The 26,426-nt window shown below is 38.5% G+C and overlaps 1 protein-coding gene across 1 annotated transcript in view; it reads right to left on the bottom strand.

Moving 5' to 3' along the window:
* Positions 1 to 26,426, bottom strand: part of egg (eggless) — a 351,731-nt gene that overhangs the window by 75,100 nt on the left and 250,205 nt on the right. The window contains exon 20 of the mRNA XM_068226657.1: positions 11,730 to 11,874. Within this exon, the coding sequence (XP_068082758.1) occupies positions 11,730 to 11,874 (145 nt within the window). The remainder of the gene's footprint in view (positions 1 to 11,729; positions 11,875 to 26,426) is intronic.

Below are 26,426 nucleotides of genomic sequence, written 5' to 3'. Positions count from 1 at the left end.
TTAAAAAGACAATTTTTCAGCATCACAGAAAGAAAATTTGCTCAGAGCTTTAAATTAATAATAATGTTATTTGCTTTCTTCTTCTTTTTGCCTCAAGACTGAGGCGTCGTGACTATCACAATATTCAGCCCTCTAGCCGATGAACCATACTCCGCCATTCTTCCCTACCTAAAGCTTTCAATGTGGTTACTCTGAGAGAACACTGTAGGGGGCCGTTCACCATGTCAATCCATCGCGTTGGTACTCGTCCTCGTTGTCTGGTTCCCTGGACTTTGCCCTCAACAATCAGCTTTTGAAGACTACCATCTCGGCGCATTATATGTCCAAAGTAGCGTACGATCCGCTGAGAGACCTTACACGATAGACGAACTTTTATCTGAAGTTGGTTCAGGATTGATGTGTTCGTGCGATGAGCTGTCCAAGGAATCCTTAACATTTTCCTCCAGCACCACATTTCAAAGCTTTCTATCCGTTCACGATCACGTTTGAGGATGGTCCACGTCTCTGCGCCATACAAGAAGACCGAGAAGACGAGAGATTCAACGAGCTTCTTTTTTGTATTGATGGTGATGTTATTATCTTTCCAGATTTTCCGCAGACGGATCATCGCTACCTTTGCTATTTCAATACTTCGCTTTATTTCATCTTTGGAACCACCAGAATTGGATAGTATGGAGCCTAGATATACATACTGATGTACAACTTCACACCCTCCATCTGTTTGATATGTGGGCTGCTGTTGTCCTTACGATCAACAATCATGACTTTGGTTTTCTGCCGATTTAGGCGTAATCCAATTTCTAGGCTTGCTTCCTCTACTCTCTTGATCAGCTCTGTCAACTCCTCTTCAGATGATGCTATCAAGCTGGTGTCATCAGCAAATCTCAAGTTGTTGATCTTGCATCCCCCAATGGAAAACCCTTTGTCCCAGCCATCTAATGCAGTTCTCATTGCATATTCACCATAGAGATTGAAAAGTAACGATGACAGGATACATAGCTGGCGAACTCCAGCCCTTGTACGAAACTGCTGAGACTATTTGTTTTGAATCTTCATAGTGGCTGTATTTTCCTTATACAAGGAATTGAGGAGATCAATCAAATGGAGTGGCAAACCCATGTCATGCAACATTTTCCAAAGATGGTTCCATTTGACAGTATCGAAGGCCTTCTGGTAATCAATTAAAGCACAGGTATGCCAGAACATTGAATTCTCTAGCCTTTTCTATGATTTGTCTTAGGCTTAAGACCTGTTCTCGAGTGCCTTTTCCTTTCATGAATCCAGTCTGGACTTCAGGAATTTGATACTCTAGGAATGCCCGGAGTCTCTTGTGCAGGATATGAAGCATAACTTTACTGGCATGTGAAATTAAAGCAACTAAGCGATAATTTCCACAATTTTTCCTCGATTCTTTCTTGTGGATTGGGACAAAGATTTACTGTACCCATTCCTCGGGCCATCTGCTAGAATTCCATATTGCTTGACAGATTTTCGACAGCATTTCAATTCCAGCATCGTCTGTAGCTTTCAAGACTTCTGCACTTATTTCATCAGGTCCACACGCTTTTCCAGTTCTCAGCATTTTCAAAGCCATTTCTACTTCATCTCGGAGGATGTCAGGTTCAGGATCTGACTGTTTGTCTATCTTCACTTGGTCTTGTGCATTACATTGTTCACTGTACAGATCCTGGCAGTACAATCTCCATGTTTCCAGAACATTCTCTATATCCACAACATCATCACCCTGTGAGTTCTGTATATTCCAGGAAAATGGCTTGAATTCTCGAGTGATTATTCTAATTTTGTTAAAAAGATACTTGCTGTGATTTTGATTTGCATGGTCTTCAATCTCAAAACAAATTTTACTAAAGAAATTATTTTTATCTGTTCTACAAGAAGACTGAATCCTTCTATCAAGATCAGACATTTGCTCTCTCTCTCTCTTTTTTTTTTTTGTGTGTGTGTGTGTGTGTGTGTGTGTGTGTGTGTGTGTGTGTGTGTGTGTGTGTGTTAATGTCAGACTTTTTAAAGCATCTTCTTTCTTCTACAAGATGAAGGGTCAAGTCAGAGATCCACTGTTGCCTTCTAGTATTTGGTACTCGAGATTTGCTTTACATCACACTAACTACTTTTGCGGTTTTCAGAGACGCCAAAGTGCCAGAATTTAGTCCTGCAGGAGTTCTTTTACGTGCCAGTAAATCTACCGACACGAGGCTGACGTATTTGAGCACCTTCAAATACCACCGGACAGAGCCAGGATCGAACTTGCCACATTGGGGACAGAAGGCCAGAGCCTCAACCGTCTGAGCCACTCAGCCCGGCAGAGCTTTAAATTAAACCAAGAAGCTGACTACGTGAGGAAGTGAAGGCATCCTTGATTCACCCAGAAGGATGTTTGATTCACCATCAGAAGTTGAAAAATTCAGAAATGAGATTTCCACTTCTGGAGAGGTACATTCAACCACACAAAACAACTAGCTGTCACAGATGATGACTTTCTTTCAAAATCATCTTGTTTGAAATATGATAAATATGTTGTGCAGGTGGCAGGATTCCAAGTATCAAATCTTTGGCCACTGTCTATCCACAGTTTATGAATACCTTCGCATTTCGAGCATGTATAAAATTAAATATGCCAGGCTGAGTAGCTCAGATGGTAGAGGCGCTGGCCTTCTGACCCCAACATGGCAGGTTCAATCCTGGCTCAGTCAGGTGGTATTTGAAAGTGCTCAAATACATCAGCCTCGAGTCGGTAGATTTACTGGCAAATAAAAAAAAGCACTTGTGGGACTAAATTCTGGCACATCGACGTCTCCGAAGACCGTAGAAGTAGTTAGTGGGACGTTAAGCCAATAACATTATTATTTAAAAAATTAAATATTTCTTTGCTGGCCAAATTTTGTATGGATGAGTGTGCATAACCCTGAGATGTTCATTCAACCTATACGAGGGCGGATCACATATAAACGGGAATTATTTTTTAAAATTTATTGCATCAACCAAATAAGAAATACACATATAGAGATCACTTTTCTACATAGTGTCCTGCCTTCGATACACATTTTCTCCATCGGATTGGTAAGTTTTTGATGCCATCCTGATAGAAAGAAGGGGGATGTGTGCGGAGCCAGTTGCGCACAAACTCTTCTACACTTGCATCATCATCATAGAGATTGGGCCAGCTAGGAAGACGTCTGGTCGCGCATGCACACTTTGGACGATCCAGCGTAGCGCCTCCCTTCCTAACAGAGTTCCTGCTACAAGGACAGTTCAGTGCATAAGTTTACACTCAGCTGACGCGCGCTGCTTTGTCATTTTTCATTATGTAGTAACTGTGGTTAGTGGTGGTGTAATTTAGGCCTATCTGTGACAGTATGGAAGGCATTAAAAGTAGCCTGCATCATAAGGTGCTAAAGAGTCAGACTCGTGCAGCAATCTTGAATGTTATAGACTTCATGGAAAGGGAGGCAATGGAAGAAAAGTTTGTGATAGATTGTAAGAAATTGCAGGAAAGAGTAGCAACAGCTGTTGGAGTGTCAGAAAGTTCTGTGGCACGGATTAAGAGCGAAAAACAAAAAAGCAATAGAAGTAGGAAAACCTATGGATAGTGCGTTTGGAAGGAGGAAAAAAAGAAAAAACCAACCCCCCCCCCCCACACACACAAAAAAAAGAATGCGCACAAAGAATGTTACTAGACTGGACGACTTTGACAAAGGTGCCGTACGTCGTATTGTTAACAACTTTTATTTAGTTGAAAAATGTTTGCCTACAGTTTCAAAAATTCGTGCAAAGTTAGAGAGTTAAAAGTTCAAAGGAAAGCTAATTCTTCGATCATTGGGATATCGTTAGAAAAAAACGAACACTAAAAAGCGCATCTTAATGAAAAAAAACATGACATAAAATACAAAAGATTTGTTTATTTGAAAAAATTGCCCAGTATCGGGCGGAGGATAGGCCTATAGTGTACACGGATGAAACCTATATACATACGTTCCATGTATCCAGCAAAGGCTGATCTGATAATTCAGTATCTGGTATATCAGCGCCCATGTCAAAAGAAAAAAGACTTATAGTTGTACATGCTGGCGGAGAAATGGGCTTCATCGAGAACTGTCTGCTAATCTGGAAGTCTGGCAGCAAGAGTGGTGACTACCTCGACGACATGAACAGTGACAATTCTTTTAAGAGTGTGAAAGATACGCTTATTCCTAATCTTCCACCTCGCAGTGTTCTCGTGATTGACGTGTCGTATCACAACAAGGAAGTAGATCGTGCTCCAACCTCCAGTTCACGGAAAATGACGATCTCCTGGCTAGTGAATAGGAACATTCCACACCATGAGGCGATGTACAAACATGAGCTTTATGAGCTTATCAAATTGCACAAGCCGGCACACAAAACCTGCTCATGGAACAGTACGGACACTTGGTCCTTCGACCGCCCCCATATAACCCTGAATTAAACAGTATTGAAATAATGTGGGCAGAAGTGAAGAACTGAGTGAGTAGCTTCTCACAATGTCACCTTCACTACTGATGACGTAGAGAAACTCGCTAGACAGAAATTCGCGTCAATATCCGCCGAAGACTGGAGGCATAAATATGAACACACAAAGAAGGTGGAAAAAGATTTCATGAAGGATGAGGAACCTCTTGAAGACATTATAGAGTCCTTTGTGCGCCACCTGGTGAGGACGACAGAAGTGATAACAGAGGACTCAGTGGAATCGAAGAGCTGTAGAGGACATTATAAAACAAATATGTGCTCATTTTGTGAATATAGTGTCATTATTTTATTATTTCAAGTGTCATGTAAGTTATCTTTGTATACATATGTTCTTGCCTTTTACTCAGCATATGTAGACCCTTTACGGTGTTTCCTTTTATAAATTATATTTTGTTTCTGTACCTGAGAAACATTATATCGTTATACAATATATGTCATATCGTTAAGTCACATTTCTTATTTTACAAGAAGCAACAAAATCTTGGCATTAAGGAGCTACGGACAAATGATCATGCACCCTGCTTTCTCGCGTTATAGCAAAAGTTGTTGTTATTGTTATTATTATTTTGTTTCACCCTCTTTGGGGTATGTTGAATCAATCCTTTTTCTGTGTGTTCTTTTCTTAGTGCCCAGTATTTCTTCATTCTTTCTAATCTTCGTTTCCTCCCGTCTTCCGAGATAATAGATTTGGCTTTTATGTAGATTTGTCTTGGAACCTTATATTTTCTTCTTTAGTTATTACTTTAGCTGTTCGGACGAATAGTGAATTTTATGTCATTTTTAATTCCACCATGTCTTTTTCAGTTTCTTTAAACCAGCTTGGTTTTGTTTTGCAGTTGCGGAAGAAGTCAAAGATTTGTTCGGGTAATCTCTTAAGAGTTCATTCTCAGGAGGAGATGACCGTAAGAAAAATATCCTCCTTTTTAAGATAGTATCTGAGAGTTTTTCAATTTTCTTGAAGTGTGTTTCATTCTTGATGTATATTATTATTATTATTATTATTATTATTATTATTATTATTATTATTATTGACTTATTTTACATGATGTGGCTCAGATTATGAAACCTGCTGTTATAGCAAACCATATTCTACACTGTACATCTACAGCATCGTAAAGTTAATTTTACATCAAATTATAATTTAAAATAATGACTACGCAAATTGATACACGAAACAATTTTGACAGCTACTATAATAAAAGGTTAAATTATGTTCTAACTCTTTAAATCTATCATCTGTAACACTTGTAAATAAATTAATTTTGACTAGGTATGTATGTAATTTACAGCTGGAAGGGAATTCCACTAACTAAAAATCTGCTGGCCGGGCTGAATGGCTCAGACGGTTAAGGCGCTGGCCTTCTAACCCCAACTTGGCAGGTTCGATCCTGGCTCAGTCCGGTGGTATTTGAAGGTGCTCAAATATGACAGCCTCGTGTCAGTAGATTTACTGGCACGTAAAAGAACTCCTGCGGGACTAAATTCCGGCACCTCGGCGTCTACGAAGACTGTAAAAGTAGTTAGTGGGACGTAAAGCAAATAGCATTATTAATTAAAAATCTGCTGAGTGTTACATGTCAGTTATAACAAATATTTCAGGTCAACTGGACGTCACCACAACACTGAGCGAGAAGGGGAAGTCAGCGTTCTCGCTCCCACGGCTCTGCTTTCTCACTCCCACACTTCCCCTTGCCGGCTGTCTTCCTAGGTGGCCCGATCTCTACTGCTGTCCCCCTAGGTCTTATCTGAGTGGTCCAAACAGATGGTAGTTGCAGGGTGATAAATCTGGACTGATTCACAACTAAGTATTTTTTTTTCCACCTTGTCGATACATTAGTTGCTTAAGGCAACTTATTGGTTAAAAAAGACTTAGTTGTGAATCTGTTAAAGTGCGATATGGACCATGAAGCTGATTTTATGTAAATCTGGACTGTACAGAGGGTGTTCCAGAGGTGTCCAGTGAAATTCGTCAGTTTTCCCCGCGTTAAAGGCCTTGCATTGTCATGGAGAAGAATGATGTTTCGGATGGGTTGCTAGCGTCACTTGTTGTGATACGCAGCTTTTGCTTCATCCAAAAGGTGACAGTAATAGGCTGCATTAATTATCCTTTGTTCGTGAAGAAAATCCACCAGCAAAATGTCCGCGGAGTCCCAGAAAACAGTTGGAAGCACCTTTCCAGCAGATGGGCGTGTTTTGGGCTTGACCAGACCTGCTCTGTCTCTTTGCCGTCACTCCATGCTTGCTTGCTTGCTTTGACTCTGGGGTACAATGATGCACCCAAGTTTCATTACAAGTCGCAATACGACGCAAAAAATCCTCTTCTGCCTCCTCATAGCGATGCAGGAATCTCTGACAAAGTTCCTGGCATAAATTTTTTTGTTCCTGGTTGAGGAGACAAGGAACCCTCCGGTAGACAATTTTCTGAAATGGAGTTCTTCTCGGATGATGGTTTGAACACTTCCGTAACCTATTCCTATGGCTAAAACAATTTGCAAAATTTTTATTCGCCGATCTTCACCAATAATGTCACTAATGGCAACAATGTTGTCTGCAGTGATGCTCGTCTGCAGTCTCCTTTCATGAGGTTCATTTTCTACAGCTTCGCTTTCTATCACAAAGTTTTTAGTCCACTCATACACTCGAGTCTGCAAAAGTGTTTTTTCCCCAAACTGTGCACAGAGCCATCTCAAAATTTTGCAAGGTTTGGTGCCCTCTTTTTCGAGATATTTGATCATGCGTTGCGCAACAGACATGTGCACCTCTTGCTCACTCATGGTGTACTGAAGCAGCCTAGCTCTCCACCGTTGTTAGTGCGCGCAAACCCCTTCTCCAGACACCCCCACCACCATCCTGGCAAAGCCCCGCCCCGGTATTATTACTAACAACGGCGATACATACAAATTCCCGTTCATATTTGATCTGCCTTCGTATAAAGTATGGGTACCAAGTTAATTCCTGGGGGCACAGGTGGCCAATGGATGTGGCTTTGCTTTTAATTTTAAAATAATAAACTAATGACTCACTACAGCTCTGTTTGCACAGTATTTGTTTATCTGGCAATTTATGTGTACCTCACTCTGTTTTACCAAAAAAATCTGAATATCAGACATTGTAGAAAAAACCAGGAGTTTCTGCACGTACGTCATTACAGTGGGTCATGTATTTCATACTAGTAGGCTACCAATTTTTCTTCTTCTTTTCTAGCCTATTTCAGTCCACTGCTGGATGTGGGCCTCTTCCATATGCTTCCATCTTCTTCGGTCTTGAGCCACTTGGAACCAGCGTGTTCCAGCCAAGAGCTTTATATTATCGAGCCATCTCTTCTGGGGTTTTCCAATGCCTCTCTTGTGTTCCTATGGTCTCCATTGAACAATCCTAGAGGTCCACCTGTTGTAGTCTTGTCGAGCTACGTGTCCTACCCATTTCGCCTTGCCACTCTCTCTAGGATGTCTGTTACATTCGTTCTTCTCCTGATGTTCTCTGAACGGATCTTATCCCTAAGGCATCTATGGCTCTTTGTGTTCGCTGAAGCTTGCGAGCACTTGCCTTAGTCAGAGTCATTGTATCTAGACCATAAGCAAGTAGTAACTGGCAGCATGCACATATTATAAACCTTGGTCTTCAGGTTAATTGGAACATCCTTGTTGGTCAGGATGAATCTTATTTTTTGGAATGCAATCCAACTCATACCTATTCTGCGAGGAATTTCTGCATGTTGGTTGTCTTTTCCAAGTTTTATCTTGTGTCCAAGGTAGATGTATTCATCGACAGTTCTATATATTAGTTTCCCATTTTAAGTGGTTGACTGTCTGGGCTTAGTATTTTCATTTTACCAATGTTCATTTCCAAACCAAACTTAGCAGAGGCAGCTTTTAATTCTTGGATCATATTTTCTAGCTCTTATAAATTTTCACTTATGAGCACAATGTCATTGGCAAAATGCAGGTGGTTCAAATATAACCCATTGATTTTTATTCCTTTATTATGCCAATGAAGAATACATCTTCCAAGCCAAGGGTAAACAGCTCTGGAGAAATTGTGTCACCTTAGCAAACTCCTTTGCCCACTGAGATTTCAGTGGTAATGAGGTCTCCATTCACTCTGACTACCATTGTTGCTTGAACATAAATATTTTCCAGGAGCTTTATATACACCCTACCTTGAGTTTATCATCGCATTTTGAAGTGCCTTCATGATTTCCCAAGTCTCCATTGATTCAAAAGCTTTTTTATAATCAATGAAGGCCAGATGAATCCTGATGTTGTACTCAGTGGTTTTTTCAAGAAGAAGGCAAATAGTCTGGATGTGTGTATGTGTACTGATTGGGTGGACCAAAACCTAACATTAGGTGATGTATACTGATTGGGTGGACCAAAACCTAACATTGTTTCTTAGTTCTAGTCTGGATGTGTTTGACAGTTGAGAAACCTTTACAAAATCCTGCTGGCTCGGCAGGTTGATAAAAATCCAGTTCTCTTGTGAGGCGGTTGATTACAATTTTAGTCAGGAGCTTGTACAGGTGTGATAACAAACGCACAGGACGATAGTTCTCTAAATTTTCCTTATCATCTTTCTTGAAGAGTAGTATCACCTCAGCATTTTTCCAATTTTCTGGTATTCTTCCAGTGTTAATGCACTTGTTGAGGAGTATTCTCACAGCTTTTAGCAGATCTCTTCCACCCAATTTCAGCATTTCATTCATTATTTTATCCTCCCCAGGGGATTTTATTCAATCTCAGGAGTGGTGACTTCCGGTGTTACTTCATGTGTATAATTTTGGGCTAGTTGTTCATCACTGGGTGTTTTATTAATTCCTGGGGGCACAGGCGGCCAATGGATGTGGCTTTGCTTTTCATTTTAAAATAATAAGCTAATGACTCACTGTAGCTCTGCTTGCACAGTATTTGTTTATCTGGCAATTCATGTGTACTTCACTCTGTTTTACCATAAAAACTCAATCTAAATATCAGACATTGTAGGAAAAAGCAGGAGTTTCTGTACATACATCAGTATAGTGGGACATGTATTTCATACCAATAGAATTAGAAAATGGTATGTGAAACTCATGTGTTGGAAGTGAAATAACGTTTTTAAAATATTACAAAAACCGCAGCAAAACGTACTGTACCCCATACAACTACTGTTACTTCTTATATCTTGAAATTATCTGTTCTGTGCCCTTTATTCACCTTTATATGATGTAACTTTGATTGACTGTGAGAGAGCCAGGATCTAGTTTGGTCGCCTATTTGTCTAGACTATCAGCTGTCCTGCATAAGCAGTCCGTTGCCCAGGGTACACCACGAGGAGGTTATCGACACGTTGCTGGAGCTCTGCATGTGTGAAACACCGAGGCATCCAAGACCCCACAACTGGACTCCCAAGATTTCACCTGAAGAGACACCAATGGTCTAAACTCAACCGTTTAAGAACAGGCCACGCTAGATGTAATGCCATGCTACATAAGTGGGGACTTCGAGAATCCCCTGCCTGTGATTGCGGAGCCTCTTTTCAGTCAGTGCAGCACATTATTGAGGAGTGCCCCCTGAGGAAGTATGATGGGCCAGCCCAAGATGTCGTCATGCTACACCCCCTTCTTAGAATGGCTACAGCAACTGGACATTGATTTGTACATGTGAACACTACCAACATTCTTGTCCTTGTATATAGTGTAAATTTTCTTTTTCTTTTGTATACTTGCCATACAATAAATAAAAAAACCCTTTATATGACATGTTGCAATTATTATAAATGATAATATAGTTTATAAAACACATCTTTTAATTCTCAAAACACATGTATCCTCTTAAAAAAAATTACATCGGAGTCTCTAGGAAGTTTAAACATTGAAGCAATTTGAATCCAGAGCATGCTGTCTTGCTACCCTCCAAGACTGTAAAACAATCAATGCACAACTGAAGACGTATCACACAATGTGCAGAGGTCACTATGCCTGCAGTCCAGACTCATTTAAACAGCAACGGATGGTGGTGCTTGAGATTGGCAAATGCAATGCAGGCGCCACCGACTGCAAGATCTCTCAGGATAAGAAGCCACTGGCTGCTACTGCACGTTGGTGGATATGATGATCTTCTCTGTACATAGACTATCTAATGAGACCAGTACCTGGTCTACATAATGTACATACAACCTGTGTCTGCACGCATCAGTTGTGGTGATTGCACTTCCCATGGAACTGGCTAGGGAAGAGCTGATCATCCGCCTTTGATTATTCCAACAATATAATCCTGTTCAAATGAGTCTACGTGGTGATAATTGACTTAAGCTTGATGAAGTGGCATATTTATTTGGTTTGTAACACACATAATCTCTGACCTGTGATCCATTTATGCACTGGGTAATAACAACTTCTGCCTGATATATGGATTACAGACACATTTTTAGGGCTTCTCTTTAATCATTTATTTTGATCACTAGTAGTCTATCTGACTTTGATTTCTTTCGAATTTTCCATGCACATTATATTTCGTATCCGCGACAAAGGATGCTCAAACATTATTATTATTATTATTATTATTATTATTATTATTATCTGCTTATATAAGGAAATAGAGAGTAGTTTCCTTGTACCCATTGCTGACAGGACAATCATTTAGCATGTGCATGATTACATTTTTTCAACCCATCATGTTGTTCATGAAATAATGATAATGGATACAGACGTACGGCTATACTGTTTCTTTTCCAGGAATGATGCCCAAAGCCTTTAAAACGTTGCCGGAATGCTCTCCATAGCAACTCTCCCTAGAGTTAGTTATCAGCTCTTCACCTTAAATTTTGACATAATCACCACTGGTATTTCCCTTATTTTTCACAAAATTGGATAAAATGATAGAAAAAAAGGTTTGTAAGTAATATGGTTAATAAATTTTACCATGAGCAATTTTTGTGTAAACCAACCATAAAAGAGTTTATGTTTCACTGCCACTCTGAAGCCTTTCTTCTGCTGAAAAAATGTAATAACTTATAGCTAAGATCCCACTCGCCTTCTCCTAAACTTATATACCAAGTTTAATGAAAATACACCCATCTATTTTCCTGTGATTCTGTACTGACAAACAGACAAAAATTAAACTGAACTCAACATAGGCCATTATTTGTCCTATCCAGTACAAGAAACAAGTATCAGGTTAATATGCAACACTCTTCCACAAGTACATTTTACACATAAATGTTTCTAAATAATATAAGTATCATCTTACCTTTAAGAGCTGCATTTCCAGGATCTTTGAGGCTGCAGCTGTCTTCATCATCCAGAACATCACTTTCATAACCTTCTTTCAACCGTTCAACAACTTCAATATAATCCAGTTCTGCTAGGTACTCGTCACCATAGTTCTTGCCACCCTTCACGGACACACACTATTGTAATTTGGATAGTTAGAGCAAAAGAAAAAAATATGAAGGAAAGAAAAGGCAGAAACAGCACCATTTCTGAAAATGTTCAAGCTATTACATATGAGAAAATAAATTAAAAGATAAGCCAATTAGTAGTAAAACTAGGTGGACAAAGATGTACTATAGCCAATAAGGATGACAAAGGTCACAAACAAGCGTATCTGTCGATCAGTGTGACAATCTTTGACCTCCCCAAAACACAACAGAAGTTAAACCATCTTAGTGAGAGAGCAATAATTATCGATATTTGTTTACAGGTAGCAGCAAGAAAAATTAATTGGTGATAATTTGATTACCAGGCTTGAGCAGGTGAACAGCTCACGAGTGTTGCTCCTGATCGTGTGAAGAAGCATTCCTGCTCTGTTGCAGTAGCAGACTGAAGCCTACCCCTACTCTACGTGCTTATCTTCACTGCAGGGATGGGCCAGGAGACACTTAGCAAGTAGAGTGTGCACATTACTTTGTGCTTCAATTGTTTGACTTTTCTTGCTAGTTGCTTTACATCGCACCGACACAGATGGGTCTTATGGCGACGATGGGACAGGATAAGCCTAGGAGTTGGAAGGAAGCGGTCATGGCCTTAATTAAGGTACAGCCTGGTGTGAAAATGTGAAACCAAGGAAAACCATCTTTAGGGCTGCCGACAGTGGGATTCGAACCCACTATCTCCCGGATGCAAGCTCACAGCAGCGTGCCCCTGACCGCACGGCCAACTCGCCTGGTTATTTGACTTTGCTTGGTACTTTGGGTCCTTTGGATAATCTCTTTCTCCGCTCAATTGTATTACTTCTTCAAATGGTGCTAGGTTATTGAAAATTTGGTCATGTTATTTACACAGGCAAATAATTGTGTGTGACAGCAAAGACTCCTGTACAAAAAGACAAAAAGAAATTATGTCCTAATATATTATTTTCTTCAAAACAATCTATCTAGAGATAGGAGAAACAAATATGATTCCTGTTTATAATAACCATTTTTATGTAACTTGCACCAGGAGAAAGGAAGGCTTGAGGAAGAGAGAAGTTGAAGAGGATGGGAAGTGGTTTTGGGCAGCTCAGTCATTGCGGCGGAGTTACAGACATGAGACATGGAGCAGAGTGCAGACGAGTTTGCTCACCAACTGCTCATGAGCAAATGAGAGTGCTCCTAACTTTTGCTGCAATTGCACAAGCTGCAGTATGGGATGAAAAGCTGTAAGCTTGCACTAGGGAGATGGTAGGTTTGCAACCTCCATCCCCAAGTCTAAGAATATTAGTCTTTCTTTTAAGCTACGAATCAGGCTATGAAGTCTATTCTTATGCCAAGCTACAGAGAGATAACCCACCTGATAGCCAACCCTATAGGAAATCAAAATGACTGGCCTCCTAATCAGTTCATATGAACGAAGTTCTTTTATCTGTAGTTTGGGTGTAAGTGGGGTTTGAGATAAAACTCAAAATTAAATTCTACTTTGTCATACAATTTATACAATATTATAATTGGTATACACATAATAATGTTAATATTTGTAAAAAAATAATTACGAAAATTATCTAAATCTCTTGTTTTAAATTCTTACTCATAAATGAATGAAGCAACATAGTAGAAAAGCTTTGTGGTACCACTTGGGGAGTTTCTGCAACTATTCTGAGGTGTTCTATCTTAGGACTTGGCTTCTCTGTGACTAATTACTGGTCTCCTATTTGGTTAAATAGCCCTAATGTGAAACTAATCAACATCAAGCTTAATAAAACCATGAGAATGGTCAGACCCAGACCCATTCACTGTTTTCCTGTCCACAGCAATATTATGCCACCTCATTTATGCAGACAAGATGCACTTATTTGAGAATATAAGAAAATCATTATGAACTTGAACCTGTCAATCCATGATGAAATTCCTAGCCTCTAAATAAATAAACTAGAATCCAGACACCTGCCAATTGTTTCTGTGTGAAGTCAAACAGAGAGCTATTTTGATGCAAATGCACGATAGAATGAAGATGGATCTTAAAGGTAAGCTCCTCAGCACTGTTTGTTTTTCCAAAAGAACAAACCAATTCTTTCAAGAACAACTTGGACTACAATGAACAGAATCTGCATTGATCATGGAATCTGCATTTAATCTCTCTTCAAGGGGGGTAAAATTCTATCCTACCAGTGCAATGGTGTTGTTCCTTTGTAGTCTATTCAGTATGCCATGTTCAAATGTAGAATTAGGGATTGAAATGGAGAACTATCTGATTTTCTCTTTGCAACACCAACTGTGATTCAGTAGATAGACCCATTGGGCCAAAAGACATAAAAATTCCATCACAACTTTGTTATGTGCATTTGTAAATATTGCATACATACTTTTTATTACATCATGCCATATAATAATTAAGGGTAAGGGCACTGCTTATTCACTTTAACCTACTGAAAATTCACACAAACAAACTGATGCCTAAACATCATTGCCTCCACGCTAAGCAGACAAAAGCAGCAATCAAGAAACTGTTAATCACGCCAACAGGTCTTGTGAGCCCTAACTTTATTAAAGATAACTTGCTGTACGATAGAAATTCCTGTACATCGAACCACAACTTACAACAGATCATCCACAGTCACTGCCACGAGCTGGTGGAATGAACACCCCAATGACATTAGTGATTCTAAATCCAAGGTAAAGTTTAAAACCTTTGGCTAACGTCATCTTATCATCACTTCCAGGATTTTTCGAGTGTGAAGAGGATAAATGAATGAGAGTGAATTTTTTTTTTTTACTGGAACGTGTTCCAGAATGTAGTTGTAATTTATACTTTAGGTTGTAAAACTTTAAATATGTTTAGGTTTTATATTAAATTGTAAAATTCTGAAATTGTTAAATTGTATAATTAAAAAAAAAAAATTGTAAACTAGTGGCCTGTCACAACCATAGCTACAAACAAAGACTAAAACTGAAACTGATGATAAAGGAAGCGTGAGTAAAGTAATGGAAAATACACTGAACTCTGAAAGACCAATTTTAACAGTCACGAATCACTTTATTAAAGCAGCCTACATTTCACTGTAAATAACTGCATTTGGCTGGCCTATTCATTGACTGATTAAGTATTTCATTGTAAACTATGTCTCTTGTGAAATACCCTTCAGTTTACAGGAAATGACCCTGATATGGTACAGTTTTATTTATACTGCTTTACTATTTGCTTTACGTCGCACCGATACGACGATGGGATATGAAAAGGCTACGAGTGGAAAGCGACTGTGGCCTTAAGTTAGGTACCATCTTGGCATTTACCTGGAGAAGAAGTAGAAAACCAGGCAAAACCATTTCAAGGATGGCTGAGGTGGTAATCGTACCCCCTCTATTCATTTGAGCTCCTGAGGCTGAGCGGTCCCTGTTCCAGTTCTTGTACCCCGGCCTCTGAGGGTGGCAGCTAATCACACTAACCACTATAGTCCGTTTTGGTTGAAAGCGTCCTGCGCGAGAAATGGTTGCGCATGCAGTGGTGGGAGCTATTGTCCCCCCACTCCTACAGCAGGTCCAGTCGCCAGGCTAGCGCTGAAGTGAAAACGTCTCTCAAGCGGCGCGTGTTGTTACGTGCGGGCTAAGTTGAAATTACTGAAGTGACGAGCATAGCTTCTAGGTCCTCTTCTAAATCTGGAAGACCACTGCGAGGCTAGGCACGTGAAAGTGTTTATACCATGAGTGAACATATGAAACATATCATCCAGATCTCAATCACACTGAGTCGGTTTGGGGAGATATCAAAGGAGAGGTCCGTGATAAGAATATATCTCACCGGGCGAGTTGGCCGTGCGCGTAGAGGCGCGTGGCTGTGAGCTTGCATCCGGGAGATAGTAGGTTCGAATCCCACTATCGGCAGCCCTGAAGATGGTTTTCCGTGGTTTCCCATTTTCACACCAGGCAAATGCTGGGGCTGTACCTTAATTAAGGCCACGGCCGCTTCCTTCCAACTCCTAGGCCTTTCCTATCCCATCGTCGCCATAAGACCTATCTGTGTCGGTGCGACGTAAAGCCCCTAGCAAAAAAAAGAATATATCTCAATTAATAGTAATACAGCATAATTAGTTTTTTAGCATAAAAATGTGTGCCATAGCATCTCTAATGCCTTCACTGTTCATAAATGAGGCGCTCCTATTCCCAATATAAATAAAAATGCTTATTCTGTACGAAATATTTCTCTGTCTTATAGATCACTCGTGACTTGACAGCAGACACACTCGACAAAAAGGAAGCTCTTTGCGGATATTGCTTGCACAGTATTCGCAAGACAAATGGAAAAAATGTTGCGACCACGTAAAAGACACTGAGCAGGAATACTGGGAGCGTGACAACACCATGCATAAGGAATTAGAATTAGACCAGTCCGACATCAACCTCGGTGAAACTTCAGATGACACTGATTCAGACGAGAGTGAAGATTATTCTGAATAATTTGTAAATAAGATCCCTGAATTCCGAATATTAAACAAACGTGATCATAGAACACGTAAGAAGTCCGATAATATTTTTGCCCTGATTTTATGAGACAGATTTATATTGTCTATTGTTTCGGAGCATTTTGTTGCTGTTTTCGTTGTTTTTGTTGCTGCTGTTGCTGTAGGAGACCTGTTCTCTCAGTCATAACAATAGCAGGCTATTCAAGAGTATTATATATTATTATATTTCTTCTGATGGACAAGAAAAGTAGACATTGTTAATGTTATTATGAAAGTAGCTGAAGTATTTCTACTAATGCTTCTTCTCTGCATTTTCCCGACAAATTTGCATTAATTAATCTCTTTTATACGTATTTCACTAGAAATCACGTTAAGTAGATTATATCTCCAGGCTGTCAGTGGAAACAACTTCCTCCTATTCGTTGGGCGATTGATGAACTGATAGCGCGTACCGATGCGCCTTTCCTTGGTATACAGCACAGTACGGTTTCAAACAAACTTCCTTTATTCGCAGTATTACCAGTTGCAAGTTACTGTCTTATGTTCAATTGATTTTCTACCAAATGGTTAAAACCTTTCAATTTTATATAACAGATTTCATATTCGTAAGAATGTATAATAAGAATGTATAAGAATAAATTAAAGGCTACAGAGTGCCAAAATATTGACCTCCACTTTTACTATACACTGGGATTTATTTCACGTTGTGTCGAAAGCATCATCCGATATGAATTCTTTTAGGCATGACCCTCTGATTTCTTGACGTCACCAACATTTACGACGAAAGTTACGAAGTATTTCCATACTGGAATAGAACTGAAATTTTAGAATGTTATGCTCAAAGGCCTGTGTAGTTAATTGACAAGGTTTTAAGGCAGACAATCGAAATATAAGACTCGATTTGTACAATGTACGGTACTATTTTATTTTCACTAGTTTATCATATTAAGTAATTCCTACACCTTTGAGTTAGTGTGATGTATGTACACCGATGAGCCATTGCATAATGACCACCCCGACCCTGGAACGTATCGCGCCTAAGCTTTCCACACTATTTCAGTCAGTTCCCAGGGCTACGTCCGCTGCCTGAACTCGACTGTGTCATCTGGAGGGAAGGTTCAAGTTCTTCCCCCACCACCAGCGCGAACGCTCCCATAGTTCCTCGCACACGAGGCCAGGCCACACCTCCGGTCGTCCAGAAAGACACTTACTACGAAGATGGACTATACACCTCAGAGGCGGACTGGTGTAGTTATAATTTTTATTCTGACATCCCTCGCAGATTTAACTCTACCAAATGCCATCTATAATTTACCATGGCTGAAAAACGCACCAAAATAAGTAAACACATATTTTGGCCAAACTTTGACCCTGTGCTTTGTTAATGGTCATTGCAAAAGCAGAACGTAACAGGAACTGCCTTGTTTTGAATTTGAAAGGCGTAGGCGTTAGTATTGCTGTTTTATCACAATTTTGATTTAGATGTTCAAATTATATATATGTATAGATTAGGTGCTCATTTATATGCCTGATGTGGTTAAATGTAAGAGAGGGCCTTGAGCCCTAACTTCGTCACAATAAAGTCACTTTAATTAAAAAATCAGAATAGTTGTTAAGTGACCTAGCGAGATGCAGGGTTTGAAATCTACTTTCTGTAGCTCTGACTGTGGTCTTCTGTGGTTTTCCAGTTTCACACCAGGCAAATGCTGGGGCTGTACCTTAATTAAGGTCAAGGCCGCTTCATTCCCATTCCTAAGCCTTTCCTATCCCATCGTTGCCATAAGACCTATCTGTGTCGGTGTGACGTAAAGCAAAATTGAGATATTGAGAGCCTACGAGGTGATGCTTCTTCTGCTGAAAAGATCCTGTAACCTTATTACTCTCTGTTGACATCACAGAAAATTAAGCTGCATTGTAATGACCAGAGATAGTGACTGACAATTAACCGGATGCCAAGTTGGAGCATATGTTTAACACCACCTTAACAATGCACAGATAAGAGATCCACTTGTTTCCATAGGTACTGGTGGAAATAAGAGCTATAATATTTGGCGCGCAGTGTGACGCACACGTCGTCATCGGCACTAAGTGAAAGTGGAGTCATGATGCACGTGTCATCGGCTGCGAATGTGTTAAAATAAATAGATTTCAAAAAAAGAGCAATACATGAGGCAGCTTCTTCTTTTAAAAATAAAAAAAAAAACACTTTGTAAGCTGATAGTATTATTTGGTACAATTTAACCGGCGATGGTACCAACACGAGTTTTCTTTAGCAGAGTGAAACCAGAAGGTAAATTATTAATTGGCGAAAGTAGATTCAATTCAAATAATGAAGGAAAAATTATTAAAGTACATTTAAAAGGAATGAAGCCATTAATCTAAGGAATAAGGTCATCACATAATTGAATGTAATCGGAACCCAGTCCCACAATCAAATAACACTCATAGTCAGAAAATAAAGAAATTCAAATTATTAGCATTAACAGTTTAGTGAATGAAATGATAAAACTATTACACCATTAAATAATAAGAGAGACTCCAAACTCTCTTTAAAACAGAAGCACAGGAAAAAACCCACCAATTCCCATTAAGAAAAAGGACCCCTTTAACAAAAGTTAGGAGTGCCTGCAAATAATCAACACAAAGAGCAAACCAAAATGGCTGAAATATAACCAAAAGAGGAAAGAAGATTAACGACATTAAAGTTATGACCACGAACAATCCCAACTATCGACTTTGGGTCTCACCTACAAATTTATTTTTACAGATTTATGTATAACAATGTTAAATAATGATTTATGTATAATGTACATAATGTTTATCCACCCTGTCAATATATTACAGTATTTGATTTTTACGTTGTTTTATACGTACATGTTTTGGGAGCCTTAACTCCATCAGCGTTACAACATCAAAATCAACCTTCCCCAAATCCCAAGAACTAACATCATACCATATTTACATTAAACATTGCTTTATATAATATTAACTTTGTCCGATATATATACACTGTTCTTTTCTTGATATTGTCTGTTATAATGTAGCACGTAACACTTTATGGGACACTTTGAAACACTCTTGAACAGTTCACTATTCCTCCTATATTTTACACTCTTATAAATATGTATCATCACCTTAGATGGGTTTATTAGCCGAGACGGCCACTGATAAAATGTTGTTTGCCACTGTTTGTATTATTGTTGCCTCTAAGCATCATCTATCTTACTGTCAAATTTAAAATCATGTTGATGTTAAGATCCTATATAGCAGGGATGATGTTGATGTTAAAATCGCAGGGATGGCGAACCTATGCCACGCGTGTCACTAGGTGACACAGGAACACGATTTTGGTGGCACACCACATGAACATAATAATGTTTCTTATGTACGTCTTGTACTATAGACTATACATATCTCGTATACTGTACAGTCATAGTGTTTCAGGCTTAAGAAATAAATATCAAAAATTTAAATTCCATTCGGACGTGCAATATGGCAAGACTGCAACACTGATAGATTCGGAAATCAAGTGAGATAAATGTCAGATGCAGTCGGCAATCCATTCGCTCACCCACATCAGTCAATTAGTGAAGTTCGACGTTTGTGTGGTTGCCAACAGCGCGTAATTTTCCTTAGTGTGTAACTGTACTGTTTTCAATTTTGTAAGACGAATAGTTGCCAAGAGATTATTCCAATTTTGAGATCTGGAGAAACTATCGCACTTAACCCCTCAGCGTCGCAGCCATTTAAATAGCTTCCTACCCCGCGGCCGGATGAGATTTCAAGTACGCGCGACTGAAATACATCGATTCACTTAAAGCGTTACTGCAAGTATAAGAGTTGCCCGATTTTCACGAAATTTGGAATTCCTTATGACAGAACTATGCACATGCAGATAATTACATAATTGTTTCACATTTCCTTAGTAATTTAGTTCCGTGTGATAGAGTTCGAAGCACTCTTTGAGACAGGGACTCAAGTCACACTCCTGGCAGCAGTACACTGACGTCTTCTTTTCGCCGTGTTTTGAACACAGGATACAATGTCTCTGAGGTTTGGATTTCCAACTCTTGGGTGCAATTTCCTGATAAAATATCTTCCTTGCAACCTTGGAACTGTATTATCTGATGCGCGCCGGCCTTAAATATTTCGTTCCCCTCCCGAGCGAGCGTATTTTGTAAACAAACCTTTCACCAGCTGAACCCGATAAGGTAATTGCTCAATATTTGTCTCTGTGACCTGTGTGAGTATTATTAGAGAATTTAGCAATCAGTATTCACCGTTGAAAACTTCTGTTTGACCTGTATAATTATCTATAGTCTCTTACACGAAATTTTCAAGTACTGTTTCCTCCTCATCGTCACTCTCATCATTTACCACTGGTACATCATCTATTTCATTATCACTGCTGCTTATACTATCACTACTACTTCCGACTAAACTTTCATCTGAATTATACAATATTTCAAGCACGTTACTGTCAGTCATGCCACAGCTGAGCACTGTGCGTCACACGGACTGATGAAGCTGCAGCGAGACCGAAAGCAACAGGACGAAACTGAATGAGGGGAATAACATTTATGACGAAACAAACCAACTCGATACATATTTCAGATAAAAGGTCGAGACAACGTCTTTCAAACGAGATATATACCATGAACAACTGGTTCTCGTATCGTATGACAGAAAGCAGCACTAACTGATGCCTACACAGAGCGCTCGTGGAGAATTACGAAAATATTACAAGCTGGGAAATAAAGAAAAAATATAATAAATAAATCAGAATCATTCACTATAAGAACTGGACTTCGACAAGGAGACGGACTTTCACCATTGTTATTTAATTGTGCATTGGAGAAGGTTATGCGTGAATGGAACAAGAAATGCCAACCAACTATCAAGATCGGTAGAAATATTAAACTCAACTGCCTTGCTTTTGCGGACGATTTAGCATTACTTGCAAATACAATAGAAGAGGCTAAATTTCAAATTGAACAACTAGAAATTATAGCTAAAAAAATGGGATTACAAATTTCATTTGAAAAAACAGAAATGATGCCAACTTTTAAAGTTGATTTACCAGTTATTCAGCTGAACAGTAATAAAGAGATTAAAATTGTTCAGAAATTCAAATATCTTGGGGAAATAATAACATGGAACACAAATGAAAAAGAAGCAATAGAACACAGAACAACTAAATTTAAACAAGCACAAAGACTTACCTGGCCAACCTATAAAAAAAAATCTCTTTCGATAAACGCTAAGCTGAAACACTATAATTCCATAGTTAAACCAGAGGCAACCTATGCTAGTGAAACTTTATTCAAATTAAATGTAAAATCTACAACAGACAAATTACAGAAAACTGAGAGAAGAATTCTTAGAACAATTATTAATAAAAAACACCAAGTTGATGGACAGTGGAGATTGTTGCCTAACAACATTATCTATCGTGAATGTGAATCAATAATATCTACAATGCGTAAAAGAAGAATTTCCTTTTTCTGTCACATATCAAGATTAGCAGACACCAGGATATTGAAACAACTATTCGATTACTTTTTGAAGAATAAAATCAATAATAATTGGTTCAAAGAAGTTCAGGACGATTTGGAAGAATTGGGTATAACTCGGCAACAAATCAAAGACAGAAAAGAGAAGAGGATTTTGAAGAACAAAAGCATAAGTCTCAAACTAAAAGCAGTTGAACGGAAACAATATACTATATCGGACACACAAAGGGCTTCCAGGTCGGAGAGGATGAAAAAGTTCTGGGGGAAGAAGAAGAAGAAGAAATTAACTCAAATGTATTGATTTCAGTGCTCCAATGTGGGCGTAAAATATGTAAATAAATAAATAATAAATCGCACTCCCAATGTACAAATAGAGCAAAGAACATCACACGAAAAGACAAACTTCTCAGATCATCATTTCTTTATTTTATTCTGTGGGAAAAAATGAAGCAAACGGACTTTAAAAAAAACAAGAGATTAGTGCTCAGACTTATTTGACAAATAATTATCCTTGCAAAAACAACTACATTATAACGATTTTTCACTTCTTATTTACAACACCGATAAAGCCGAAAATGTCTTCATGGAAACAAAATAATTTGCATATCAGTAACTCCAAAACTCTTCGCGCTATAGCCGTAAATGTGAAACCATGTATGGGTCTATACCACGTATAGAGGTCGGCGGCTACGGAAGAAAAGAGGGTCTATACCACGTATAGAGGTCGGCTCTGAGGGGTTAATTTCAAACCCTCATATTGCACAAATGAGTGATATTAAGGTCATTTTTTTTTTTTTTTTTTTTGAGAGGTTAGAAATGGAGTTGACTGAATTTCAAGAAAGCAGTACATGGGTGAACAAATTTGTACAACTTGGTGAAGCATTGGTGAAAATCGAGTGTGCTGTTGATGGATAATTTTCTCTCTAGAAGACGGAGAAATTAATACTTGAACAGTGGAACAGCCTCACACAAATGTTTTTCGGCCATGAAGAAACTTGCTAAAGCAGTACATACTTTGTTTGGGTCATTTTACGCCGGCAAGTAGCTATTTTCTACAATGAACGTTGTGAAGTCAACAGTTAGCAACCGTCTTGGTTCACACCTAAGTGCTTCTTGTGTGTTATGGAAGACAACAAGTTATGAACCTATCATAAATGACATGGCTACTAAGATTCAGCAACAAGTTTCACACTAAAGTTGAGAACGATATTCCACTTAAGCCTTTCGGCAATATTAGTATTTTTGATTTCTATATCTAATATTACTTAATAACGAAGAGTGTTACAATGACGTTAGGTATTATTAAAACTTACATATTTAAAAGTGTATTTTTGCAGTATTGGCAAATACGACCAACGAACATGCAAGCAAAAGTATTATTTTACAAGATATATGTAATAAAGTAATAACATATAATGAAACATAATTTGGAATTAAAGATGGAAGTCGGGGGTGGGGAGGGGAGGTGGGTTGTAGCTATTCCAAAGGAAAATAACAAGTGGCACAGTAGACAGTTGGGAATAATAAACCAGACTTAAAATGGCACACTAGTTGGAAAAGGTTCGCCATCCCTGCCTTATAGGATGCACTGATTTATTATTAAAATTATGTAACATATTAAGATTTAGTTATGTATGAAGCTATCAGGGCAGATGATTTCGTGTTTGCTATTGTTGGACTTGATGTTTTATCAGAGCGGAACAAACCTCCCGTATATCCTTAAATTTGTTCTTCTAGTACTATCGACAAGTGTGAAGAAATACTACCAATTTCTTCTAGGTTAGTACCTGAAGTTCTAATTAAGAATTGTTTAAGTACTCGGTCACGGTCACTTTGAACTTTGGTCTTGGCGAAAGCGTCCGGTATACAACGTCCACGGTCCAAGCTTTCCAAATCTACTCACAGAGCATGCACATAACCAAACCAAGTGACAAGCAGGTCCATCACCAGCAAATCTGTTCTGCTGAAACACACAATTTTGGAAGCTCAATAACGCAGGGCAGTTCAACTGTTTCTCACCGGCATTATCACATGATGATAAGTGTTTTAATTCATAAATAATTAGTTCAATATGACACTAATTTCCATGGTTATCAGAACAAGTCCAAACAACACACTTCAAGAAAGTGTCTGCATATCCATTCTTCCCATCTTCAATATGGTAAAATTCAATACTATTGACAAGTTACAGATGCTCTTTAGTAAAGGTTGATACAAAATTTCAATGTCCCATAAGGACTAGTCCCAAAATAATTATCACGGTATGAATATTTTAAAAAAGTGTCATAAAGTCAATACTACTATCACCACCACTATAACAACAGCCCAGCAAAAGATTTATAGGATTCCATCTGCAGCGAGGAATTTACTCCATTCCTTATTCTGACAGAAAGGTATATTGTACATGGAAACTATGAAGCTCAGTATGAACATCAGCATAAAGAAACACTGTCAGATTTTTTAATGGAAACTCAAGTTTAGCCTTTAATTACATAAAGAACAATAGGCCTATTGCAAAATGAGCTATACTAATATTTTCCTTATTTAATTCTGCATTAGGATGTATACGACAAATTGTTTTTGAAGTTAATTATTTTTTTATTTGTGGTTGTAGTAGATATTGTCTGGATATTTGGCTTCTTCTCACTTAAAAATAAATACATGGAAAATTACTCGCCTGATGGTAATGACATTCTTATATGTTATGGCCACATGTATTTGTAATGTAATACTCAAGATACAATTGTTTTTCAACCACCCCAAAAGAAGTCCTTATCATTTTACTAAAGCAACTTTTTCCTAGCCCAGGGAAAATGTAAAGCAGAAAACTTGGACCAGTTTTGAAGCTTTCAGTCATGGTTACCACCAGAACTACAACCTTTGCAACCACAGAGTGCAATACTAAAGTTATAAAGAATAATATAGATGGGAGGTTGTGTGCGCGCTAGACCATGTGATTGATAGCAAGAGAGGTGGTGAATCTGGGTACAGCATTGCTGCGTACACTCATCTCAAGCAGTTGTGAAATGGAATGCTGGTAACCTCGATTTGTCTGCAGGCTATTTTCAGTCTGCCTGTGTTCTGAATGTTGGCCACATCACTTCAAGATGCCTCTGAGACCACCATTGTCAGAGGATGAACTTTCAATGGTTTTTGAGTGCTATTTGAATTCTTTCAAAGAGAGGGTGAAGAAGTAGAAGGGAGAGATTCCCCGAATACCAGAATGTGGCAGCCTGTCTTGGATTATCGACGTTATTATTGAACAGAGGAGCCGCTTCAAACGAGAATGATGAAAATATGTCATCCAAGTCAAGAAAGCAGCAGTGTGTGAGCCCGGGGTGTCCAAAAACCCAACTCGATGATTTTACCTTGGGCATAATACAAAGAAATAAACATGATTACATGAGTTTTACATCAATAAGGTATTTCCTACAACTAAAAGCCTCCACATGAAACTGCTAGAAAATATGGCAAATTTTCCTGATATGTCAGTTTCTAAGCTTTTGAAAATAGTTAAAAGGTCCAAAGCCCTTATGAGAAAAGATGATGGGAAATGGAATTTCTTTGAGGAAATAAAATCAAAGGTTGAAAGTGCACAAAAAGCTGTGTTCATTGTGAGCCGTGATAACTAGTGAACGTGGCAATGCTGTACTCAATTTCACCACCCCGCCTGCTGTTAATTGCACAGTCCAGCACACACACAACCTCCTATCAATACTGCTCTTCATAAATTCATTATCTCAGTGGTTGTAGTTTCTGATAACCAAGTTTTTGTTGTACGTTTATCATGGGCAAAGAAAATGTTGCTTTAGAAAAATAAGGACTTTTTCTGGAAAGGTAAAAAAAAAAGTAACGGTCGTATTACACTACAAATACCTGTAGCTATAACATATAAGAATTTCATTACCATTACATGAGTAGTTTTCCTTTTTTAAGTGCATGATTTCTAAATAAGAAGCTAAAAATCCAGACAATATTTACTAGCACCACAAATAAAAAAATAATTATTGAACTTCAAAAAACAATTTGTCTTATTCACCCTACTGCAGAATTAAACAAGAAAAATATTGGTATAATTCATTTTGCAATAGGCCTATCAGTTCGTTTGTATTTAAAACCTGAACTCGAGTGTCCATAATAAAAAATACTACAGTAGGGCCAATGTCACCCAGATTAATCACAGAAATATCTAGTTGACAACTACTCAACATCTGAACCAGAAAATGAAAAATGAAAAAATATATGCCACTACTAGCCATTTTCATACTTGCTTATATTGAGAAGCAAATGAAATAGAAGGTCATTTCAACAATTTAAACGGATTCTCACTTTCAGGCTAAAGCTTCATTCCCTTTCACAAAGGTGGACTGGGCAGAAAAATAATCATCCTTCATCTGTGTGAGAAGAATCAATACAGCCAGGCAGTCTTGAGAAGATACTGCTAAAAAATTGTCATAGTTAAACAATTCAGAAGTAAACATTTTTGCCAGCTGTAAAAAAATAAAACAAAAAAAACAACAACACACCACCACTCTATTCTGACTTGATATGCACATAAGCG

The sequence above is a fragment of the Anabrus simplex genome, chromosome 1 (genome assembly GCF_040414725.1).
Source record: "Anabrus simplex isolate iqAnaSimp1 chromosome 1, ASM4041472v1, whole genome shotgun sequence".
NCBI classification, from domain to species: domain Eukaryota; kingdom Metazoa; phylum Arthropoda; class Insecta; order Orthoptera; family Tettigoniidae; genus Anabrus; species Anabrus simplex.
Note: the sequence above shows the minus strand (reverse complement) of the source record. Positions and strands in the feature narration are given on the sequence as shown.